Source organism: Pseudophryne corroboree, chromosome 12 (genome assembly GCF_028390025.1).
Source record: "Pseudophryne corroboree isolate aPseCor3 chromosome 12, aPseCor3.hap2, whole genome shotgun sequence".
Lineage (NCBI taxonomy): Eukaryota > Metazoa > Chordata > Amphibia > Anura > Myobatrachidae > Pseudophryne > Pseudophryne corroboree.
Window position 1 is genome coordinate 123,966,342 of NC_086455.1, and position 19,810 is coordinate 123,986,151.

General features: G+C 44.8%; 1 protein-coding gene across 1 annotated transcript; it reads left to right on the forward strand.

Annotated features, from left to right (window-relative positions):
* The first annotated feature begins 1,369 nt into the window (after window positions 1–1,369).
* On the forward strand, window positions 1,370–18,496 carry LOC134980438 (KRAB-A domain-containing protein 2-like). Its single transcript, XM_063947271.1, has 2 exons — window positions 1,370–1,638; window positions 16,426–18,496. The coding sequence occupies exon 2, from the start codon at window positions 16,513–16,515 to the stop codon at window positions 17,686–17,688; it is 1,176 nt and encodes a 391-aa protein (XP_063803341.1). The 5' UTR covers window positions 1,370–1,638; window positions 16,426–16,512; the 3' UTR covers window positions 17,689–18,496.
* The last annotated feature ends 1,314 nt before the right edge of the window (window positions 18,497–19,810 follow it).

The following is a 19,810-nucleotide window of genomic DNA, read 5'->3' on the forward strand; positions in this document are numbered from 1 at the left end:
CCTTTTATGGCTTTGTTGCCAGTCTGGGTACTGTGTCCGCTGTTCAGCGTCTGTGTCCTTACACAGCGGGAGACGCAGTCTGCCCCATTTAGAAGCCGTGCATCTCCATACCCTCATGCTGCCATAATAGCCGGCGATCCACTAACCGGTTTAGTACTCACCACTTTTCTTTCTTCTGGCTCTGTTAGGGGTGGCGGCGTGCTGCGGGAATGTACGCTCATCGTGGTGGGGCTTGCGTATAGTTCCCTCAGAAGCTAGTGTCCTATCAGCGGGGAACGGGACCATTAACCCTGAGAGAGATTGGGCCATTCCTCCCCCTAAGTCCCACGAAGCAGGCAGGCTGGTGTCTTCCCAGTCCTGCCTGAAAATAACAAACACAGAAAATAAATGCAGAAAACTCTTGAGGAGCTTCCAGAGACGTGACCGGCTCCTCCGGGCACATTTTCTAAACTGAGTCTAGTAGGAGGGGCTTAGAGGGAGGAGCCAGCACACTCTATCAATTTCTTAAAAGTGCCCATGGCTCCTAGTGGACCCATCTATACCCCCATGGTACTGAATGGATTCCCAGTATCCCTAGGATGTAAGAGAAATATTGATACTCTAGGGCAGTGGTTCTCAAACTCGGTCCTCAGGACCCCACACAGTGCATGTTTTGCAGGTAACCCAGCAAGTGCACAGGTGTATTCATTATTCACTGACACATTTTAAAAGGTCCACAAGTGGAGCAAATTATTTAACTTGTGATTCTGTGAGACCTGCAAAACATGCACTGTGTGGGGTCCTGAGGACCGAGTTTGAGAACCTGTGCTCTAGGGTGCAGTGATTTTAGAAAGCTGGGGAACTGCTGGTTTATAATGAATGAAAAAAGTAATGATCCAACATGAAGCAAACTAATAAACGAAGCAAACAAATAAACGAAGCAAACACTGGCCTTGTAATTTAGCTATAACAACAGCTTTTGTTACTAAGGTGTATTTGTTAAGCATACTCCTCAGGGTCAGTTTCTCATTGTAACAATAGTAAGCTATCGCTTTCCCCACTCCATAAATAATTAGCTAGATTGTGCTGAATAAATTAATTTGTGATATAACACATTTAACATGCTGAATTCACTATTAACTAGAAAATAAATGGGACTCATGTTACCATGACTTTATCATATTACATTTCTGACTTTTTTGTAATACTGCTTGGGGCATGTATGTATGTATCTATAAACTGTCCCACCTACAGCAGCCATTTTCTTGCAGCAGATTTCATAAGTGCACATATGATTTTATCCCCAGAAAAATGGCCGCTGTCGGTGAAAGCAGTGCATATAATAATCACTCGTGTATTTATAATAGCTAAATAAATAAAAAAAGAAATAGTTTCCTGTCTCGGGAAAGGAAGTGGTGTGCAGCCAGGGAGAGGCTTTGTGTGTGTGTCTGTGTGCTAGTATTATAGGCACAGGCAGCAGCGGACAGTTTAGCAAGCTGCACTCTCACCCCCCACCCCCCGATCAGGAGGAGTCTCTGCTTGCTGCTGCCTGTGTGTGGTCCTAGATTAGAACAATACAAGAAGATCTGTGTAACTGCATAGAGCAGTGATGTGATTTCAGGCTGGAACTAAGGAGCACAATGCTATTAGTGACTACAGGTAACAGCACTCATTTATTTACATGTATTCTTTAAATGAGATAACACACTGCTACCCTTAGTAAATCCTATGAAGTCATTTGCAAAAATATATATTTACTTTCTATTATTTACTGTACTGCACCTTGAGTTCTTCTTAAACAGAATAAAACTGTAAATGAGTATTATTATTTATACTCTCCCACAAATAAAACATGCTTTTTTGTTATGGTTTGGGCAGTAAGGTGGCCCTAGTTCTTTCTGTCTCTTTTTTTAGCTGTCGGTCGCTTTCTGACACCACTTTCATTGTATAAAAAAAGAGCAAGGACGCGCACCTGCACAATTCTTACCATCACCTAAATGTTCTTTTATTAAATAGGCATAAAACATATATACAGGTGCTAAATGCGAAAAGCAAAAGGTCTGCTGAGTAAAGACTATCAATCTTTGCCCCAACTAGGAAAGTTGCTTTTCATCATTCAGACCTTTATGTTTAATAACTGTAACCTAGAAAGGAGATTGCAGACATCCTCAATGTGCTTGCTTCAGAAGTGTTGGTTTATTTTATCCACTTAGAAACAGAATTTGACGCTTGATAAGTACCACTTTGCCTACCTAGTCTACCCATGTACAAAAAGCTCCTTATCCTCCAGATGATTGGTCCATTCCTACACTAAGCCTTAAAGAGGATCTGTTGGGGGGGTGTTCAGTTGTTAGCACCTGCAGCTGTCTTTATTGCGCGCCCGACGGAGCTATTCAATTTTTGCTTCTGTCGGTGCGACCAGCTGCTGGTGCTGACATTTCAGCTCCCTGGGGGTGGCAAGCTTAAATGTTCTAAAAGTGACTGTTTAGGCACCCAAACAGAACATTGCGCCCATTAGTTTAGTCGGTTTTAGCTGCTTTACGTGGCTAAACCCAACACTTATGTGTGCGATAACCAGAATCAATGGAATATCGCCCCTGCGATCTCCCATCACTTTAGATGGGAGATCAAGCGGCGATAACAATTGAATTTCCCTCTTTGACTGAGAAGGTCCTTTTTGGTGACTACAGACCATCCAAAAACCAATAGAGAGAGAGAGAGAGAGAGAGAGTGAGAGCGAATCCATTTCTTTGATTCGCTACAGTGAACACCTTGTCATGGTGAGTGCAAACTAAGCATTGTTCTGCTTCTATGTGTGTGTAATAAAAAAAAAAAATATATATATTATATATATATATATATATATATATATATATATAATATATACATATACAGGTTGAGTATCCCATATCCAAATATTCCGAAATACGGAATATTCCGAAATACGGACTTTTTTGAGCGAGAGTGAGATAGTGAAACCTTTGTTTTTTGATGGCTCAATGTATACAAACTTTGTTTAATACACAAAGTTATTAAAAATATTGTATTAAATGACCTTCAGGCTGTGTGTATAAGGTGTATATGAAACATAAATGAATTGTGTGTATGTACACACACTTTGTTCAATGCACAAAGTTACAAAAAACATTGGCTAAAATTACCTTCAGGCTGTGTGTATAGGGTGTATATGTAACATAAATGCATTCTGTGCTTAGATTTAGGTCCCAACACCATGATATCTCATTATGGTATGCAATTATTCCAAAATATGGAAAAATCCCTTATCCAAAATACCTCTGGTCCCAAGCATTTTGGATAAGGGATACTCAACCTGTATATATATATATATATATATATAGCCTCATTTCTCATGGTGTTGCAGACCAGAAGTTGCCCATGGCAACCAATCAGCTGCTCTGTATAATTTTATAGTATGCAAATTTTAAATGTTACGTCAGTGCTGATTGGTTGCCATGGGCAACTTCTCCACTGGCTCACTTCTCCATACTTTTCACTGCTTCATGAATAGACCCCTAGGTGGGGATCTGCTCCAACACACATTTTGTTGGGAGCACTGAGTAGACTTCTACCACAATTGTGTGCTGGTGCTGTAAGTATCTGTTTTTGGTGGATGGAGGTTGAAGAATAACATATAACATTGGGCAGTGAAGGGCAACAAGATACACTTCCCTTTAAACTTCAAAAGGGCTGCGCATTACCCTTAGTCATAATGCACAAAACATTTAATCAAAGAAACAGACATCACTTTATAATACTATATTAATAGGCATTTTATTACAAGATAAACAGTATAACGAGCAAAAACCAACACCTAATAATTGAATGAGACTCTGGGTTGTCGAGTTTTCCACCGGTTTTCTTGTAATCTGCTGGTGGGCCGCCTATTGTCGTCACTGGCGCAGGGTCACAATGGAGGGTTTATTTTTTTTTTTAAATATTCAAAATAATGATAATAGTGACGTCATACCTACTTAACTAAGCCAATGATCCAGTGCTAGTTTAAGAATTCAGCGACTCAGCTGATCCTGGGTAATTTTTTGAGTTTTATGCAAACAGGCAAAAAAGATTATTGAAACTGTTGCCTGAGCGACATGGACTACAAATGGCTGCTTTGTGCCCAGAATCTAGAGACCTTAGTACAGTGTTTCCTTAGCGCTACGCACATGCGACTGTATATTCTAACACCTAAGATGAGGCAGCAGTTGTTTCCCACCAATCCGATATTTAATCACATGTGCAGGGTCAGAAGTTGCCGGTGCGGATCTCCCAGGACCTGCAGCTCCAATCTCAGGTTCAGCGTTTGTTTGGTCTCGGTATTTGCTTCATAAACTCTTTGTTTCTTTCATATAGAACCGCTCTAGTCTTGTGCCAGGCACAACTCAACCTGGTATTAGAATTCCTTGGCAGCTTACAAAGTTGACTGTTTGCATATAGTGTAATGACCTAACAGGTAGCACAGAGGATGGTTTCACAGTCAGTGCAGAATCGGCTGGTTCTTCTGAACAGAATTGTCAAACATCTGCTGTTGGTGCGTCCATTCTCCTCATCCTAACAACAGCTGCTCAGCGATATTGGAGGATGGCGCTGAAACAGTGGGACGCCAACCTTGAGCATCCCGTTCAGAGATGTGCGCTCTGCAATTTTCTATTCTGTGGTTTGTTCTGTAAAAGTGGTAAAGGATGAGGTGAAACTAGAAAATATTGGCATACAGTGTGTGGCTAATCCTGCAGTGCATTTAGCAGCCATGAAGACCTGTGTTGATGACAGTCAATGGTTTGGGATATCCTTTTTTGTATGTACATGAGGTAAGACATTACAATAGAAAATAGATTAATTTTCAGCATTGCAGATAGTTGTTAATACTATCTCAAGGGCCTTTCGTGAGTTTAAAGTGGGTTCAATGATAGGTTTTACATTGGTATTTAGTGTGTCCGACTATGGTCAGTACTCCTATATTCTCTACTTACTTACCTGTTTTTGAGATGGACAGTGACGGCTTGATCTGCAGACAGGTTATCAGAAAGTGCACAGATCATCTAAGTCAGGGATGGGGAACCTTCGGCCCTCCAGCTGTTGTTGTGCTACACATCTCAGCATGCCCTGCAACAGTTTTAGCATGGCCAAATAGCAAAACTGTAGCAAGGCATGCTGGTATGTGTAGTTCAAGAACAGCTGGAGGGCCGAAGGTTCCCCATCCCTGATCTAAGTGAACGAATTAGCCAGTTGTGTGGCATACAAGGAGCTGTCCATTTGTGTGGTTCTGTACATCCCCATAGGACTTCATGTGACCTGGGCACTGTATTGGGAAGCTACAGTGAAAGCTCTAAGGTGATATGAATCTCCTGTCCAGCTGATGTGGCAAGCTAAGAAATGACTCTCATTCATCCATCCTGTATGAACACAACAACGAAGTCCCAGCGCTTCCAAGCCTCCAAGCTTAACCAATTTTTATATAATTATAATTGTAATTCCGCTCCCAGTTTAGCAGTACGGTCCTGCCAATAGTATACAAGAAAAAAATATAATAAAGATCAATTTATCAAGCGAGCGCATTAGCAATTTATTATATCCATAAATTTCCATAAAAATGACACCGTTTAAAATACACGCACAGTAAAAATGACATACAAAATTACTCTGTAATCGCAATAAAAACTATGGCTCCTATAATGAATAAGGAGAGGTTATAATCACCATTTGTTTATAAATTCCTTAATTCAGTTTGATCCAGTCCTTTTGATGTGCATAAAAGGGCTAATTGTTAAATGCTTGTAACAAACAGTATACCGCGTACTCTTACAACGAACTATCTAGTTTCACACAAGGTCTAGCGAAGCTTTTCAGTCGCAATGGCTGCCGCAGAGTGATTGACAGGAAGTGGGTGTTTCTGGGTGGTAACTGACCGTTTTCAGGGAGTGAGTGAAAAAATGCAGGCGTGCCAGATAAAAACGCAGGCGTGGCTGGCCAAACGCAGGGCGTGTTCGTGACGTCACAACAGGAACTAAATAGTCTGCAGTGATCGCAAGCTAGGAGTAGGTCTGAAGCTGCACAAAATTATTTTGTAGCCGCTCTGCGATCCTTTCGGTCGCACTTCTGCTAAGCTAAGATACACTCCCAGAGGGCGGCCTAGCGTGTGCAATGCTGCTAAAAGCACCTAGCGAGCGATCAACTCAGAATGAGGGCCTATATGTGATGAGGAGACACACAGTGTAGTACGATTCAAAGCCCTGATTGCGGTCAGATAATGGGGGTCATTCCGAGTTGTTCGCTCGCAAGCTGCTTTTAGCAGCTTTGCACACGCTAAGCCGCCGCCTACTGGGAGTGAATCTTCGCTTATCGAAATTGCGATCGAAAGATTAGCAAAATTGCGAATACACACTTCTTAGCAGTTTCTGAGTAGCTCCACACTTACTCGGCATCTGCGATCAGTTCAGTGCTTGTCGTTCCTGGTTTGACGTCACAAACACACCCAGCGTTCGGCCAGACACTCCTCCGTTTCTCCAGCCACTCCCGCGTTTTTCCCAGAAACGGTAGCGTTTTTTCGCACACACCCATAAAACGGCCTGTTTCCGCCCAGAAACACCCACTTCCTGTCAATCACATTACGATCACCAGAACGAAGAAAAAACCTTGTAATGCCGTGAGTAAAATACCTAACTGCATAGCAAATTTACTTGGCGCAGTCGCACTGCGGACATTGCGCATGCGCATTAGCGACTAATCGCTCCATTGCGAGAAAAAAAATAACGAGCGAACAACTCGGAATGACCCCCAATGTCTCTAAGAGGCAGAGCAGGGCGGACGCTGTAAGCGCTGGAAATTACAGCGTTATGCCTGACCCATCTCTGCAGAATGCCGCTGCACTTGTAATGTATAGGAGTTCAACGTATTACTTCCAACCGAGACTTCTTGGTTAAGTAATTTAGTGTACTTGCCGTTCCTTGGTTCGCCGGCGTGATGGTTGGGAAGAATGAACTCCAAAATACTCTGTGACCCGCTGAGAATAAGTTCAATGCAAGTCGAAAATGCCTATTTCTCTAACGTCCTAGTGGATGCTGGGGACTCCGAAAGGACCATGGGGAATAGCGGCTCCGCAGGAGACTGGGCACAAAGTAAAAGCTTTAGGACTAGCTGGTGTGCACTGGCTCCTCCCCCTATGACCCTCCTCCAAGCCTCAGTTAGATTTTGTGCCCGAACGAGAAGGGTGCAATCTAGGTGGCTCTCCTGAGCTGCTTAGAGTAAAAGTTTAAATAGGTTTTTTATTTTCAGTGAGACCTGCTGGCAACAGGCTCACTGCATCGAGGGACTTAGGGGAGAGAAACGAACTCACCTGCGTGCAGAGTGGATTGGGTTTCTTAGGCTATTGGACATTAGCTCCAGAGGGACGATCACAGGCCCAGCCATGGATGGGTCCCGGAGCCGCGCCGCCGGCCCCCTTACAGATGCTGAAGCAAGAAGAGGTCCATAAATCGGCGGCAGAAGACTTTCCTGTCTTCATAAGGTAGCGCACAGCACTGCAGCTGTGCGCCATTGCTCTCAGCACACTTCACACTCCGGTCACTGAGGGTGCAGGACGCTGGGGGAGGGGCGTCCTGGGAAGCAATGAATTTACCTTAGTTGGCGAAAAATACATCACATATAGCTCCTGGGCTATATGGATGTATTTAACCCCTGCCAGTTTTCCAGAAAAAAGCGGGAGAAGAGCACACAGCGCCATTTTCCCCACACAGCTCCGCTGGTAGGAAGGCTCCCAGAATCTCCCCTGCATCCTGCAACTACAGAAACAGGGTAAAAAAGAGAGGGGGGCACTTATTTGGCAAAATAACAGATATAAGCAGCTATAAGGGATAGACACTTATTGTAAGGTTGTCCCTATACATATATAGCGCTCTGGTGTGTGCTGGCAAACTCTCCCTCTGTCTCCCCAAAGGGCTAAGTGGGTCCTGTCCTCTATCAGAGCATTCCCTATGCGTGTGCTGGGTGTCGGTACGTGTGTGTCGACATGTATGAGGAGGAAAATGATGTGGAGGCGGAGCAATTGCCTATAATGGTGATGTCACCCCCTAGGGAGTCGACACCTGAATGGATGGCCGTAATTAAGGAATTACGTGACAGTGTCGGCACGTTACAGAAAACTGTTGACGACATGAGACAGCCGGCAGCTCAGTTAGTGCCTGTCCAGGCGTCTCAAACACCGTCAGGGGCTATTAAACGCCCGTTACCTCAGTGGGTCGACACGGACCCAGACACAGACACTGACTCCAGTGTCGACGGTGAAGAAACAAACGTATTTTCCAGTAGGGCCACACGTTACATGATCACGGCAATGAAGGAGGTTTTGCACATCTCTGATACTGCAAGTACCACAAAAAGGGGTATTATGTGGGGTGTGAAAAAACTACCCGTAGTTTTTCCTGAATCAGATGAATTGAATGAAGTGTGTGATGAAGCGTGGGTTACCCCCGACAGAAAACTGCTAATTTCTAAAAAATTATTGGCACTATATCCCTTCCCACCAGAGGTTAGAGCTCGTTGGGAAACACCCCCTAGGGTGGATAAGGCGCTCACACGCTTATCAAAACAAGTGGCGTTACCGTCTCCAGAAACGGCCGCCCTTAAGGAGCCAGCAGATAGGAGGCTGGAAAATATCCTTAAAAGTATATACACACATACTGGTGTTATACTGCGACCAGCAATCGCCTCAGCCTGGATGTGCAGTGCTGGGGTGGCTTGGTCGGATTCCCTGACTGAAAATATTGATACCCTGGACAGGGACAATATATTATTGACTATAGAGCATTTAAAGGATGCATTCCTATATATGCGAGATGCACAGAGAGACATTTGCACTCTGGCATCAAGAGTAAGTGCGATGTCCATTTCTGCCAGAAGAGGATTATGGACGCGACAGTGGTCAGGGGATGCGGATTCCAAACGGCATATGGAAGTATTGCCGTATAAAGGGGAGGAGTTATTTGGGGGCGGTCTATCGGACCTGGTGGCCACGGCAACGGCTGGAAAATCCACCTTTTTACCCCAAGTCACCTCGCAGCAGAAAAAGATACCGCCTTTTCAGGCTCAGTCCTTTCGTCCCCATAAGGGCAAGCGGGCAAAAGGCCACTCATATCTGCCCCGGGGCAGAGGAAGGGGAAAAAGACTACAACAGACAGCTTCTTCCCACGACCAGAAGCCCTCCCCCGCTTCTGCCAAGTCCTCAGCATGACGCTGGGGCCTTACAAGCAGACTCAGGCACGGTGGGGGCCCGTCTCAAGAATTTCAGCGCGCAGTGGGCTCACTCGCAAGTGGACCCCTGGATCCTGCAGGTAGTATCTCAGGGGTACAAATTGGAATTCGAGACGTCTCCCCCTCGCCGGTTCTTGAAGTCTGCTTTACCAACGTCTACCCCCGACAGGGAGGCGGTATTGGAAGCCATTCACAAGCTGTATTCCCAGCAAGTGATAATCAAGGTACCCCTCCTACAACAGGGAAAGGGGTATTACTCCACGCTGTTTGTGGTACCGAAGCCGGACGGCTCGGTGAGACCCATTTTAAATCTGAAAACCTTGAACACTTACATAAAAAGGTTCAAGTTCAAGATGGAGTCACTCAGAGCAGTGATAGCGAACCTGGAAGAAGGGGACTACATGGTGTCTCTGGACATCAAGGATGCTTACCTCCATGTCCCAATTTGCCCTTCTCACCAAGGGTACCTCAGGTTTGTGGTACAGAACTGTCACTATCAGTTTCAGACGCTGCCGTTTGGATTGTCCACGGCACCCCGGGTCTTTACCAAGGTAATGGCCGAAATGATGATTCTTCTTCGAAGAAAAGGCGTCTTAATTATCCCTTACTTGGACGATCTCCTGATAAGGGCACGGTCCAGAGAACAGTTAGAGGTCGGAGTAGCACTATCGCAAATAGTACTACGACAGCACGGATGGATTCTAAATATTCCAAAATCGCAGCTGATTCCGACGACACGTCTGCTGTTCCTAGGGATGATTCTGGACACAGTACAGAAAAAGGTGTTTCTCCCGGAAGAGAAAGCCAGGGAGTTATCCGACCTAGTCAGGAAACTCCTAAGACCAGGCCAGGTGTCATTGCATCAGTGCACAAGGGTCCTGGGAAAGATGGTGGCTTCTTACGAAGCGATTCCATTCGGCAGATTCCACGCAAGAACTTTTCAGTTGGATCTGCTAGACAAATGGTCCGGATCGCATCTTCAAATGCATCAGCGGATAACCCTGTCTCCAAGGACAAGGGTGTCTCTCCTGTGGTGGTTACAGAGTGCTCATCTCCTAGAGGGCCGCAGATTCGGCATTCAGGATTGGGTCCTGGTGACCACGGATGCCAGCCTGAGAGGCTGGGGAGCAGTCACACAGGGAAAAAATTTCCAGGGCTTGTGGTCAAGCATGGAAACGTCACTTCACATAAATATCCTGGAACTAAGGGCCATTTACAATGCCCTAAGTCAGGCAAGGCCTCTGCTTCAGGGTCAGCCAGTATTGATCCAGTCGGACAACATCACAGCAGTCGCCCACGTAAACAGACAGGGCGGCACAAGAAGCAGGAGGGCAAAGACGGAAGTGGCAAGGATTCTTCGCTGGGTGGAAAATCATGTGATAGCACTGTCAGCAGTGTTCATTCCGGGAGTGGACAACTGGGAAGCAGACTTCCTCAGCAGACACGATCTTCACCCGGGGGAGTGGGGACTTCACCCGGAAGTCTTCCACATGATTGTAAACCGTTGGGAAAAACCAAAGGTGGACATGATGGCGTCTCGCCTCAACAAAAAACTGGACAGATATTGTTCCAGGTCAAGGGACCCTCAGGCAATAGCTGTGGACGCTCTGGTAACACCGTGGGTGTACCGGTCAGTGTATGTGTTCCCTCCTCTTCCTCTCATACCAAAAGTACTGAGAATCATAAGAAGGAGAGGAGTAAAGACTATACTCGTGGCTCCGGATTGGCCAAGAAGGACTTGGTACCCGGAAATTCAAGAGATGCTCACGGAAGACCCGTGGCCTCTACCTCTAAGACAGGACCTGCTCCAGCAGGGACCATGTCTGTTCCAAGACATACCGCGGCTGCGTTTGACGGCATGGCGGTTGAACGCCGGATCCTGAAGGAAAAAGGCATTCCGGATGAAGTCATCCCTACCCTGATCAAAGCCAGGAAGGATGTAACCGTACAACATTATCACCGTATTTGGCGTAAATATGTTGCGTGGTGCGAGGCCAGGAAGGCCCCTACGGAGGAATTTCAACTGGGTCGATTCCTGCATTTCCTGCAAACAGGACTGTCTATGGGCCTCAAATTAGGGTCCATTAAGGTTCAAATTTCGGCCCTGTCGATATTCTTCCAAAAAGAACTAGCTTCTGTACCTGAAGTTCAGACGTTTGTCAAGGGAGTACTGCATATACAGCCTCCTTTTGTGCCTCCAGTGGCACCTTGGGATCTCAATGTAGTGTTGGGATTCCTAAAATCACATTGGTTTGAACCACTCACCACTGTGGACTTGAAGTATCTCACTTGGAAAGTGGTAATGCTGTTAGCCCTGGCTTCAGCCAGGCGTGTATCAGAATTGGCGGCTTTATCCTATAAAAGCCCTTACCTAATTTTTCATACGGACAGGGCAGAATTGAGGACTCGTCCTCAATTTCTCCCTAAGGTGGTTTCAGCATTTCACTTAAACCAACCTATCGTGGTGCCTGCGGCTACTAGGGACTTGGAGGATTCCAAGTTGCTGGACGTAGTCAGGGCCCTGAAAATATATGTTTCCAGGACGGCTGGAGTCAGAAAATCTGACTCGCTGTTTATCCTGTATGCACCCAACAAGCTGGGTGCTCCTGCTTCTAAGCAGACGATTGCTCGTTGGATTTGTAGTACAATTCAGCTTGCACATTCTGTGGCAGGCCTGCCACAGCCAAAATCTATAAAAGCCCATTCCACACGGAAAGTGGGCTCATCTTGGGCGGCTGCCCGAGGGGTCTCGGCTTTACAACTTTGCCGAGCAGCTACTTGGTCAGGGGCAAACACGTTTGCTAAATTCTACAAATTTGATACCCTGGCTGAGGAGGACCTGGAGTTCTCTCATTCGGTGCTGCAGAGTCATCCGCACTCTCCCGCCCGTTTGGGAGCTTTGGTATAATCCCCATGGTCCTTTCGGAGTCCCCAGCATCCACTAGGACGTTAGAGAAAATAAGAATTTACTTACCGATAATTCTATTTCTCATAGTCCGTAGTGGATGCTGGGCGCCCATCCCAAGTGCGGATTGTCTGCATTACTTGTACATAGTTATTGTTGCAAAAATCGGGTTATTGTTGTTGTGAGACATCTTTTCAGAGGCTCCTTCTGTTATCATGCTGTTAACTGGGTTCAGATCACAAGTTGTACGGTGTGATTGGTGTGGCTGGTAATGAGTCTTACCCGGGATTCAAAATCCTTCCTTATTGTGTACGCTCGTCCGGGCACAGTATCCTAACTGAGGCTTGGAGGAGGGTCATAGGGGGAGGAGCCAGTGCACACCAGCTAGTCCTAAAGCTTTTACTTTGTGCCCAGTCTCCTGCGGAGCCGCTATTCCCCATGGTCCTTTCGGAGTCCCCAGCATCCACTACGGACTATGAGAAATAGAATTATCGGTAAGTAAATTCTTATTTTCGCCTTCCTTACATGTTTCTCCGCCGATATGCAATGGGCGTTTCATCAGAGAATCTGATTTATTACCTAACCAAGAGGTCTGCAAATAAACTCATCTCCCAGCTGGAAGTAATACGTTGAACTCCTATACATGACAAGTGCAGCGGCATTCTGCAGAGATGGGTCAGGCATAACGCTGTAATTTCCAGCGCTTACAGCGTCCTCCCCGCCCTGTCTCTTAGAGACATTGGGGGTCATTCTGAGTTGATCGCTACCTGCCGTTCGCTGCGCAGCGATCAGGCTAAAAATCTGCACTTCTGCGCATGCGATGCAGTTTCACACAAGGTCTTGCGACTCTTTTCAATCGCTCTGCTGATCGGTGAGTGATTGACAGGAATGGGGCGTTTCTGGGAGGTAACTGACCGTTTTCCGGGAGTGTGCTAAAAATCGCAGTCGTGTCACATAAAAACGCAGGTGTGTCACATAAAAACGCAGGCATGCCTGGGGAAACGGGGGAGTGGCTGGCTGAACTCAGGGCGTGTATGTGACGTCAAAACAGGAACTAAATAGTCTGAAGTGATCGCAAGGTAGGAGTAGGTCTGTAGCTACTCAGAAACTGCATGAAAATATTTTGAAGCAGTTCAGCGAACCTTTCATTCGCACTTTTGCTAAGCTAAAATACATTCCCAGAGGGCGGTGGCTTAGCATTTGCATTGCTGCTAAAAGCAGCTAGCGAGTGATCAACTCGGAATGAAGGTCATTATCTGACCACAATCAGGGCTTTGAATCGTACTACACTGTGTGTTTCCTCATCACATATACGACTTCTGCACTGTTACCTGTGAAGGCGGGGTGGTCTTCAGGTAGCCGGCGGTCGGGGTCCCGGCGACCAGCATACCGGCGCCGGAATCCTGACCGCCGGCATACCGACATCTTTTTTTCCCTCTTGGGGGTCCACGACCCCCCTGGAGGGAGAATAGATAGCGCGTAGCGCGCCACCGTGCCCGCAAGGGGCTCATTTGCAATCGCCCAGCTGTCGGTATGCCGGCGGTCGGGATTCCGGCACCGGTATGCTGGTCGCCGGGACCCCGACCGCCGGCAAACCATACTACACCCGTGAAGGCGTTATAAGGTGGACAATGCTCATTGATTCTAGCTCCAAGGATTCAACTTGCCAATAACAGGTGTATCCTAAAGGAGACGTGGACGGTATACTGTTTGTTACAAGCATTTAACAATTAGCCCTTTTATGCACATCAAAAGGACTGGATCCAGCTGAATTAAGGAATTATAAATAAATGGTGATTATAACCACTCCTTATTCATTATAAGAGCCATAGTTTGTTTTATTGCCATTACAGAGTAATATTGTATGTAATTTTTACTGTGTGTGTATTTTAAACTGTGTAATTTTTATGGAAATTTATTGATAAAATAAATTGCTAATGTGCTCTCTTGATAAATTGATCTTATTTATTATATATTTTTTCTTGCATCCTGTATGAAGTCTGGCAGCGGGAACGCATTCAACTTTTGTCTCTTTCCATTACATGTGTTGGCATAATCTGTGAGCTATTATAGCAACATCTAACACTCCAGCTGCTTTACCATAAATAAACAACAGAAGCCGCATCTACTGTTTATATTGAGACATATTTGCATATGAAGATTTTGTAGCAGTTACAGATCACATGGTGCGTTCAAACATTAATAATAACCTTTAGGGGTGTAATTTCTCACATGGCTGTCACATGCCATTTTCATGTGAGTAAACAGAAATGCAACCCGCCCACCCCAGCTTTTACTGTAATCCAAAGATCGCCGTTTGTACAGTCTTTTAGGGCCTTCAACCACTTAACTGACTATTTATTTCATCGAAAACTGCTCCGAAATTTTCGGGTTTTTTTTGAGTGAATTAGGTGAAGAACATAACTACCCTATCCCAAATGATTTTAGTTAAAAAAAAAAAAAAAAAAAAAAAAAAAGGAAAAAAAAATATTTTTTCACATTTTTTCTTCTTCCATTTTTTTTTATCGAAACATTGATCGGAAACATCGGGACCATCGCGGCTTTCATTCTGAAAGCCGGGGCAGCCTGCAGGTATACAGGGGGAGTCTGGGGTTGGCTTGGGAGGGCTCATTTACTCTCCCCACCGGCTGTCATTGTCTGCAGCCGCTGGAGGGGGCGTATCCTGCCGTGCTGACCGATCAGCAGTGATCGGCAGACACAGGGGGAGAGTGCAGGGAGGCAGAGGGACCTTCCGGTCCCTCTGACAGCAGCAGCGGAGGGAAGTTTATCTTCCCTTCCGCTGCTAACACTCTCTATCTGACTGGTCGCATCCTGTGCGACCAGGTCAGATAGAGCACTTGCAGGCATGGTCGCATCTGATGCGACCATGCCAGGCAAGTGGTTAAGGGGTGTATATATACTAAAGGTGTGTTTTGTTTTGTTTTTCCATTGATTTCAAAACAATAAAAATCGATCCTAAATCAATGTTGTATTTCAGGCGCTAAAACACACATACACTAACATTCAAAAAATAATAAAAAAAATGATCTTTTAGTAAATGTGTGTTTTAGCCCCTGAAACAAAACATCGATTTAGATAGATTTTCATCTATTTGAATTAGATGAAAAATCGACCTTTAGTAAATATACCCCCTTAGTGTATTTTCAAACAAGGTCAAAGTCTTATCACTTAATTTAAACTGGCATCTATGTCATACTCATTTGGACATCTAATTCCACTTATAAAGTGCAACAGAATTTGTTGGCACAATATAAATAAGAGTTAATAAATAATAAAGTATTTTATTCTCTTCCACATTTTCAAAAGCTACAGAAACCCATTCACTTAATCTATTTCTACTACAGTTAAAAATATAAGTCCTATGGGGGACATTTACTAAGCAGTGATAAGAGCGGAGAAGTGAGTCACTGGAGAAATTTCCCCATCAACCAATCAGCAGCTCTGTATCATTTTATAGTATGCAAATGATAGATGTTACTTCAGTGCTGATTGGTTTGCCATGGGCAACTTCTCCACTGGCTCACTTCTCTGCTCTTATCACTGCTTACTAAATGTCCCTCTATGTGACTGACAGGCCTTGCCAGGGATTACTACAATACTGTAATTCCCAGAATATAACGTCTCCTTCCAGCTGTGATTTGCCATCATTGACATGGTGATCGTAAAAATCTGTATGAACTAAATATAAATGTTTATCCTGTTTGTTTTAACCAACATTTTAACATGTGCTTTTAGGTTCAGTTGTCTTTAAATAACTACAGGTTGAGTATCCCATATCCAAATATTCCGAAATACGGAATATTCCGACATACAGACTTTTTTGAGTAAGAGTGAGATAGTGAATCCTTTGTTTTTTGATGGCTCAGTATATAGAAACTTTGTTTAATACACAAAATTATTACAAATATTGTATTAAATGACCTTCAGGCTGTGTGTATAAGGTGTATATGAAACATAAATGAATTGTGTGAATGTACACACACTTTATTTAATGCACAAAGTTATAAAAAATATTGGCTAAAATGACCTTCAGGATGTGTGTATAAGGTGTACAGTATATGTAACATAAATGCATTCTGTGCTTAGACTTGGGTCCCATCACCATGATATCTCACTATGGTATGCACTTATTCCAAAATACGGAAAAATCCGATATCCAAAATACCTCTGGTCCCAAGCATTTTGGATAAGGGATACTCAACCTGTATTGTATTTCTAAACGAGGGAAGTATTAAACTAGGTCTTCTTCTTTGCAGATACAGTTATGGGACACGATTAGAAGCTCCCGGATTGAGAGAAAAGCCCCCTATTGATTACATGCATGGGCGCAGAAAGGCGTCGCCATGTCTGTTGTAGATAAACAGCTCTTCTATGACTGCTTTCAGAGTTTACTTTCCGAAAAGAGAGAAGATAATTCCATGTATCTGACAACTGAAAAGTACAGCGAAATAATCGAGCAGGTCAAAATTGCCAAACTTGAGAAGAAAAAGTCATCCCTTTCTTATCGCCGTCTGAAAAGATTTCAGATCTGTTGTGTTGGAGATAAAGAGAAGCTCATTGCTCCATTATCTGAAACTAGCACTAGCGTCCAGTACTATATAACTAACGAGGATATGTATGATGTCCTGCATGAAGCACATGTAAACACTGGGCATGGAGGAAAACACAGGATGCTGGCAGAATTGAAGAAAAGCTACAAAAACGTGACTCAGGAGGTGGTTCTATTGTTCCTCAAGTTGTGTCTCACCTGTCAGCAGAAGCTCAGTTCTCAAAAGAAAGCAATTGTTGTGAAACCTGTCAAATTCTCCGAGCTGGAGAGTCGATGTCAGGTGGATTTGATTGACATGCAGTCTCAGTCCGATAATCCGTTTCAGTTCATCCTGGTCTATCAAGACTATGTGACTAAATTTGTCCAGTTAAGACCGTTGACCTCTAAAGAACCCAGTGAAGTAGCAAAACAATTGTTAGACATATTTTGCATATTTGGAGCACCTTCCATTATACAGTCAGAAAGTGGTAGAGAGTTTGCTAACGGTTTAATATCTGAATTGAAGGCTTTGTGGCCTAACTTAAAAGTAGTTCACGGGAAGCTACCTGATGGGCAAAATCCATCTAGTGTGGAGACCACCCATCAGGATATCCAGAACATGCTCCTGGCCTGGATGGACATGGAGAAAAGTCCAAAATGGTCAGAGGGGCTTCGCTTTGTGCAAATAATGAAGAATACCGATTACCATGAAAGTATATACCAGTCGCCGTACCAAGCCATGTTTGGACGGAGTATTAAAATAGGACTGTCTACATCGCCACTTCCCAGCGACGCTGTGGAAGAACTAGAAACCGAGGAAGAGCTGGAAGAATTGCTGCACACTGTAAAGAACAGACGGTTTGAAATTCAAAGGCGAGAAAATGCAAATCTGGCCTCGGATCCTCCAGAGAATGAAATTATCACTTTTGACCTGGCCCCCGATGAGAATTCTAATGATAGAAAATTGACCAAAGATGAATTGATAAGTTAGGACTAATTTAACAGCTGCATCTGTGTGGGGGGCAATGGGCAGGTACCAAATGTACATGAAAAATTGCAAATTGTATTCTGTATTTAAAAAAAAAAAAAAAGTCCAAACAAGGAACCCCAGTTTGAGATATATATTAACAAGTTTAGAGCCCACGGGTGTTGTACATTATAGCACTTGACTCCACGTATGGATGCAATTAGTGACTTTTGGCAAACAGAGCTTGCACAGTTGTGAATATATGCCTATTTGCGTACCTCTAGGCAATTCTGCGTCAATCAGATCTTGACTGTTTTTATCAACCTGTGAACTTGGTGTTTCCGAGTTCTGTTGTGTGTATGATGAAGGGACAGTTTCAGATGGGTCTCTTGCCCCCCAGCAATGGGGTAGGTGTAAGCACCAATACTAAAGATGATTGTTGCAGCTGTGGACGGAAAACGATGGTCTTGAGAATACACTGATGAAGCTGTGGATAATTGACGATTTGGGAGTTACCAGTGATCTGACAGTCCCCATGGCGCTCTGAAGGCACTTTGCAAACATCTCTGAGACTCTGAAAATAGAATGCTCTGGACTTGCGCCTTCTTAGCAGGTGACTCAGAATCTTGCCCAACATTAGAACAACTTAGGGCCTAATTCAGAGGCGATCGCTGCTACAACAGTGATCGCACTCTGAAGCCCTTTACGCAGTGCGCACGCACGGCGGGTAAACTGCGCACGTGCACCAAGTGAGATACGAAAGCATCTCACTGGTGTGATGCCTCTAACCTGATTGACAGGCAGAGGCGGTTGCAGGGTGGGAGGGGGTGTGCCAACGGCATTGAAACGCTGATGGGGAGGGGGGGGGGGTGTCATTACGGACAATGCAGGGGTGTTCTTATCGTTGCAGGGGCGGGCCGTGGCGGCTGCGTGACGTTACACGCAGCCGCTGCGACCCCAGAATGTGGCAGATAGGGAGCTACTTGGCGGGTACAAAAGCATCGCCGCTGTGTGATGCTTTTGCACCTGTGCGGGAAAGGGGGAGGGGTAGGGCTTGACATACGGGGCGGACTAGCCCTGTGCTGGGCGTCCCCTTGCATGTCAGAGAAACTGATCGGAGATGTGCTAAATTTAGAACATCTATGATGAATCACCCCCTTACTTGTAGTAAATGGTTGCTTAAATCCACTGTAGTTAACTGTATCAAATGGCTCATGCTCATTGTACTTATGATTAGAGAGTTATAAAGCCAAGAACTAATGAGCAGTGCACACATGGCCACATTTTAACCAATGCCGTGTTGTACAATTGAGTGAAACATGGAAATACAATCGGAGTCAGAATCTGGACCTTGCAGCACTACAGACCCTGCCCAGACAAATGTACAATATACAGTAGGAGACTATAGGGGAACAAGCTGCCTCCCTAACACTGTGTGCCACACACAGTGCCGACGTCCATGTAGTTGAGCGATTACATTTCCACTGCGCATGCGCGAAAATCCCTGCAAAATGCCTATGACTCATGCCTTATAGAGTGTACACACAAGGACACTGTTGTGGTCGATGGGCACATTCTCTTGGTGAAGTGCTGGGTAATGACTGTGAGGTGGCTTAGCACACACACGGAGATGGTCAGTCTTATGGGTGTGTCGGTGAAAGTGACTGGATACACCAACGCCCAACCCCTCACATAGGAGGCCATACTGAGAAGGAGAAATGCACTTGCCATTGGATTGGTTATAGTGTTGATGGTGTGACTGACGGTGCATCTAAAGACTTACCAATCAGTAGCTCAGGGCCTGCAGATGCTGGCAGTGGCTGTCTCAGTCCTTTTACATGCCACCAACACAGGGCTCTACACCAGGGAGGAGCAGACGGACGACCATCAATAGACACAGCTGAGTCTCTATTAGAAAGTTCCTCTAACAATTTATTATGGATTTAATTTTTCTACTACAGGTTGAGTATCCCATATCCATATATTCCGAAATACGGAATATTCCGAAATACGGACTTTTTTGAGTGAGAGTGAGATAGTGAAACCTTTGTTTTCTGATGGCTCAATGTACACAAACTTTGTTTAATACACAAAGTTATTAATAATATTGTATTAAATGACCTTCAGGCTGTGCATATAAGGTGTA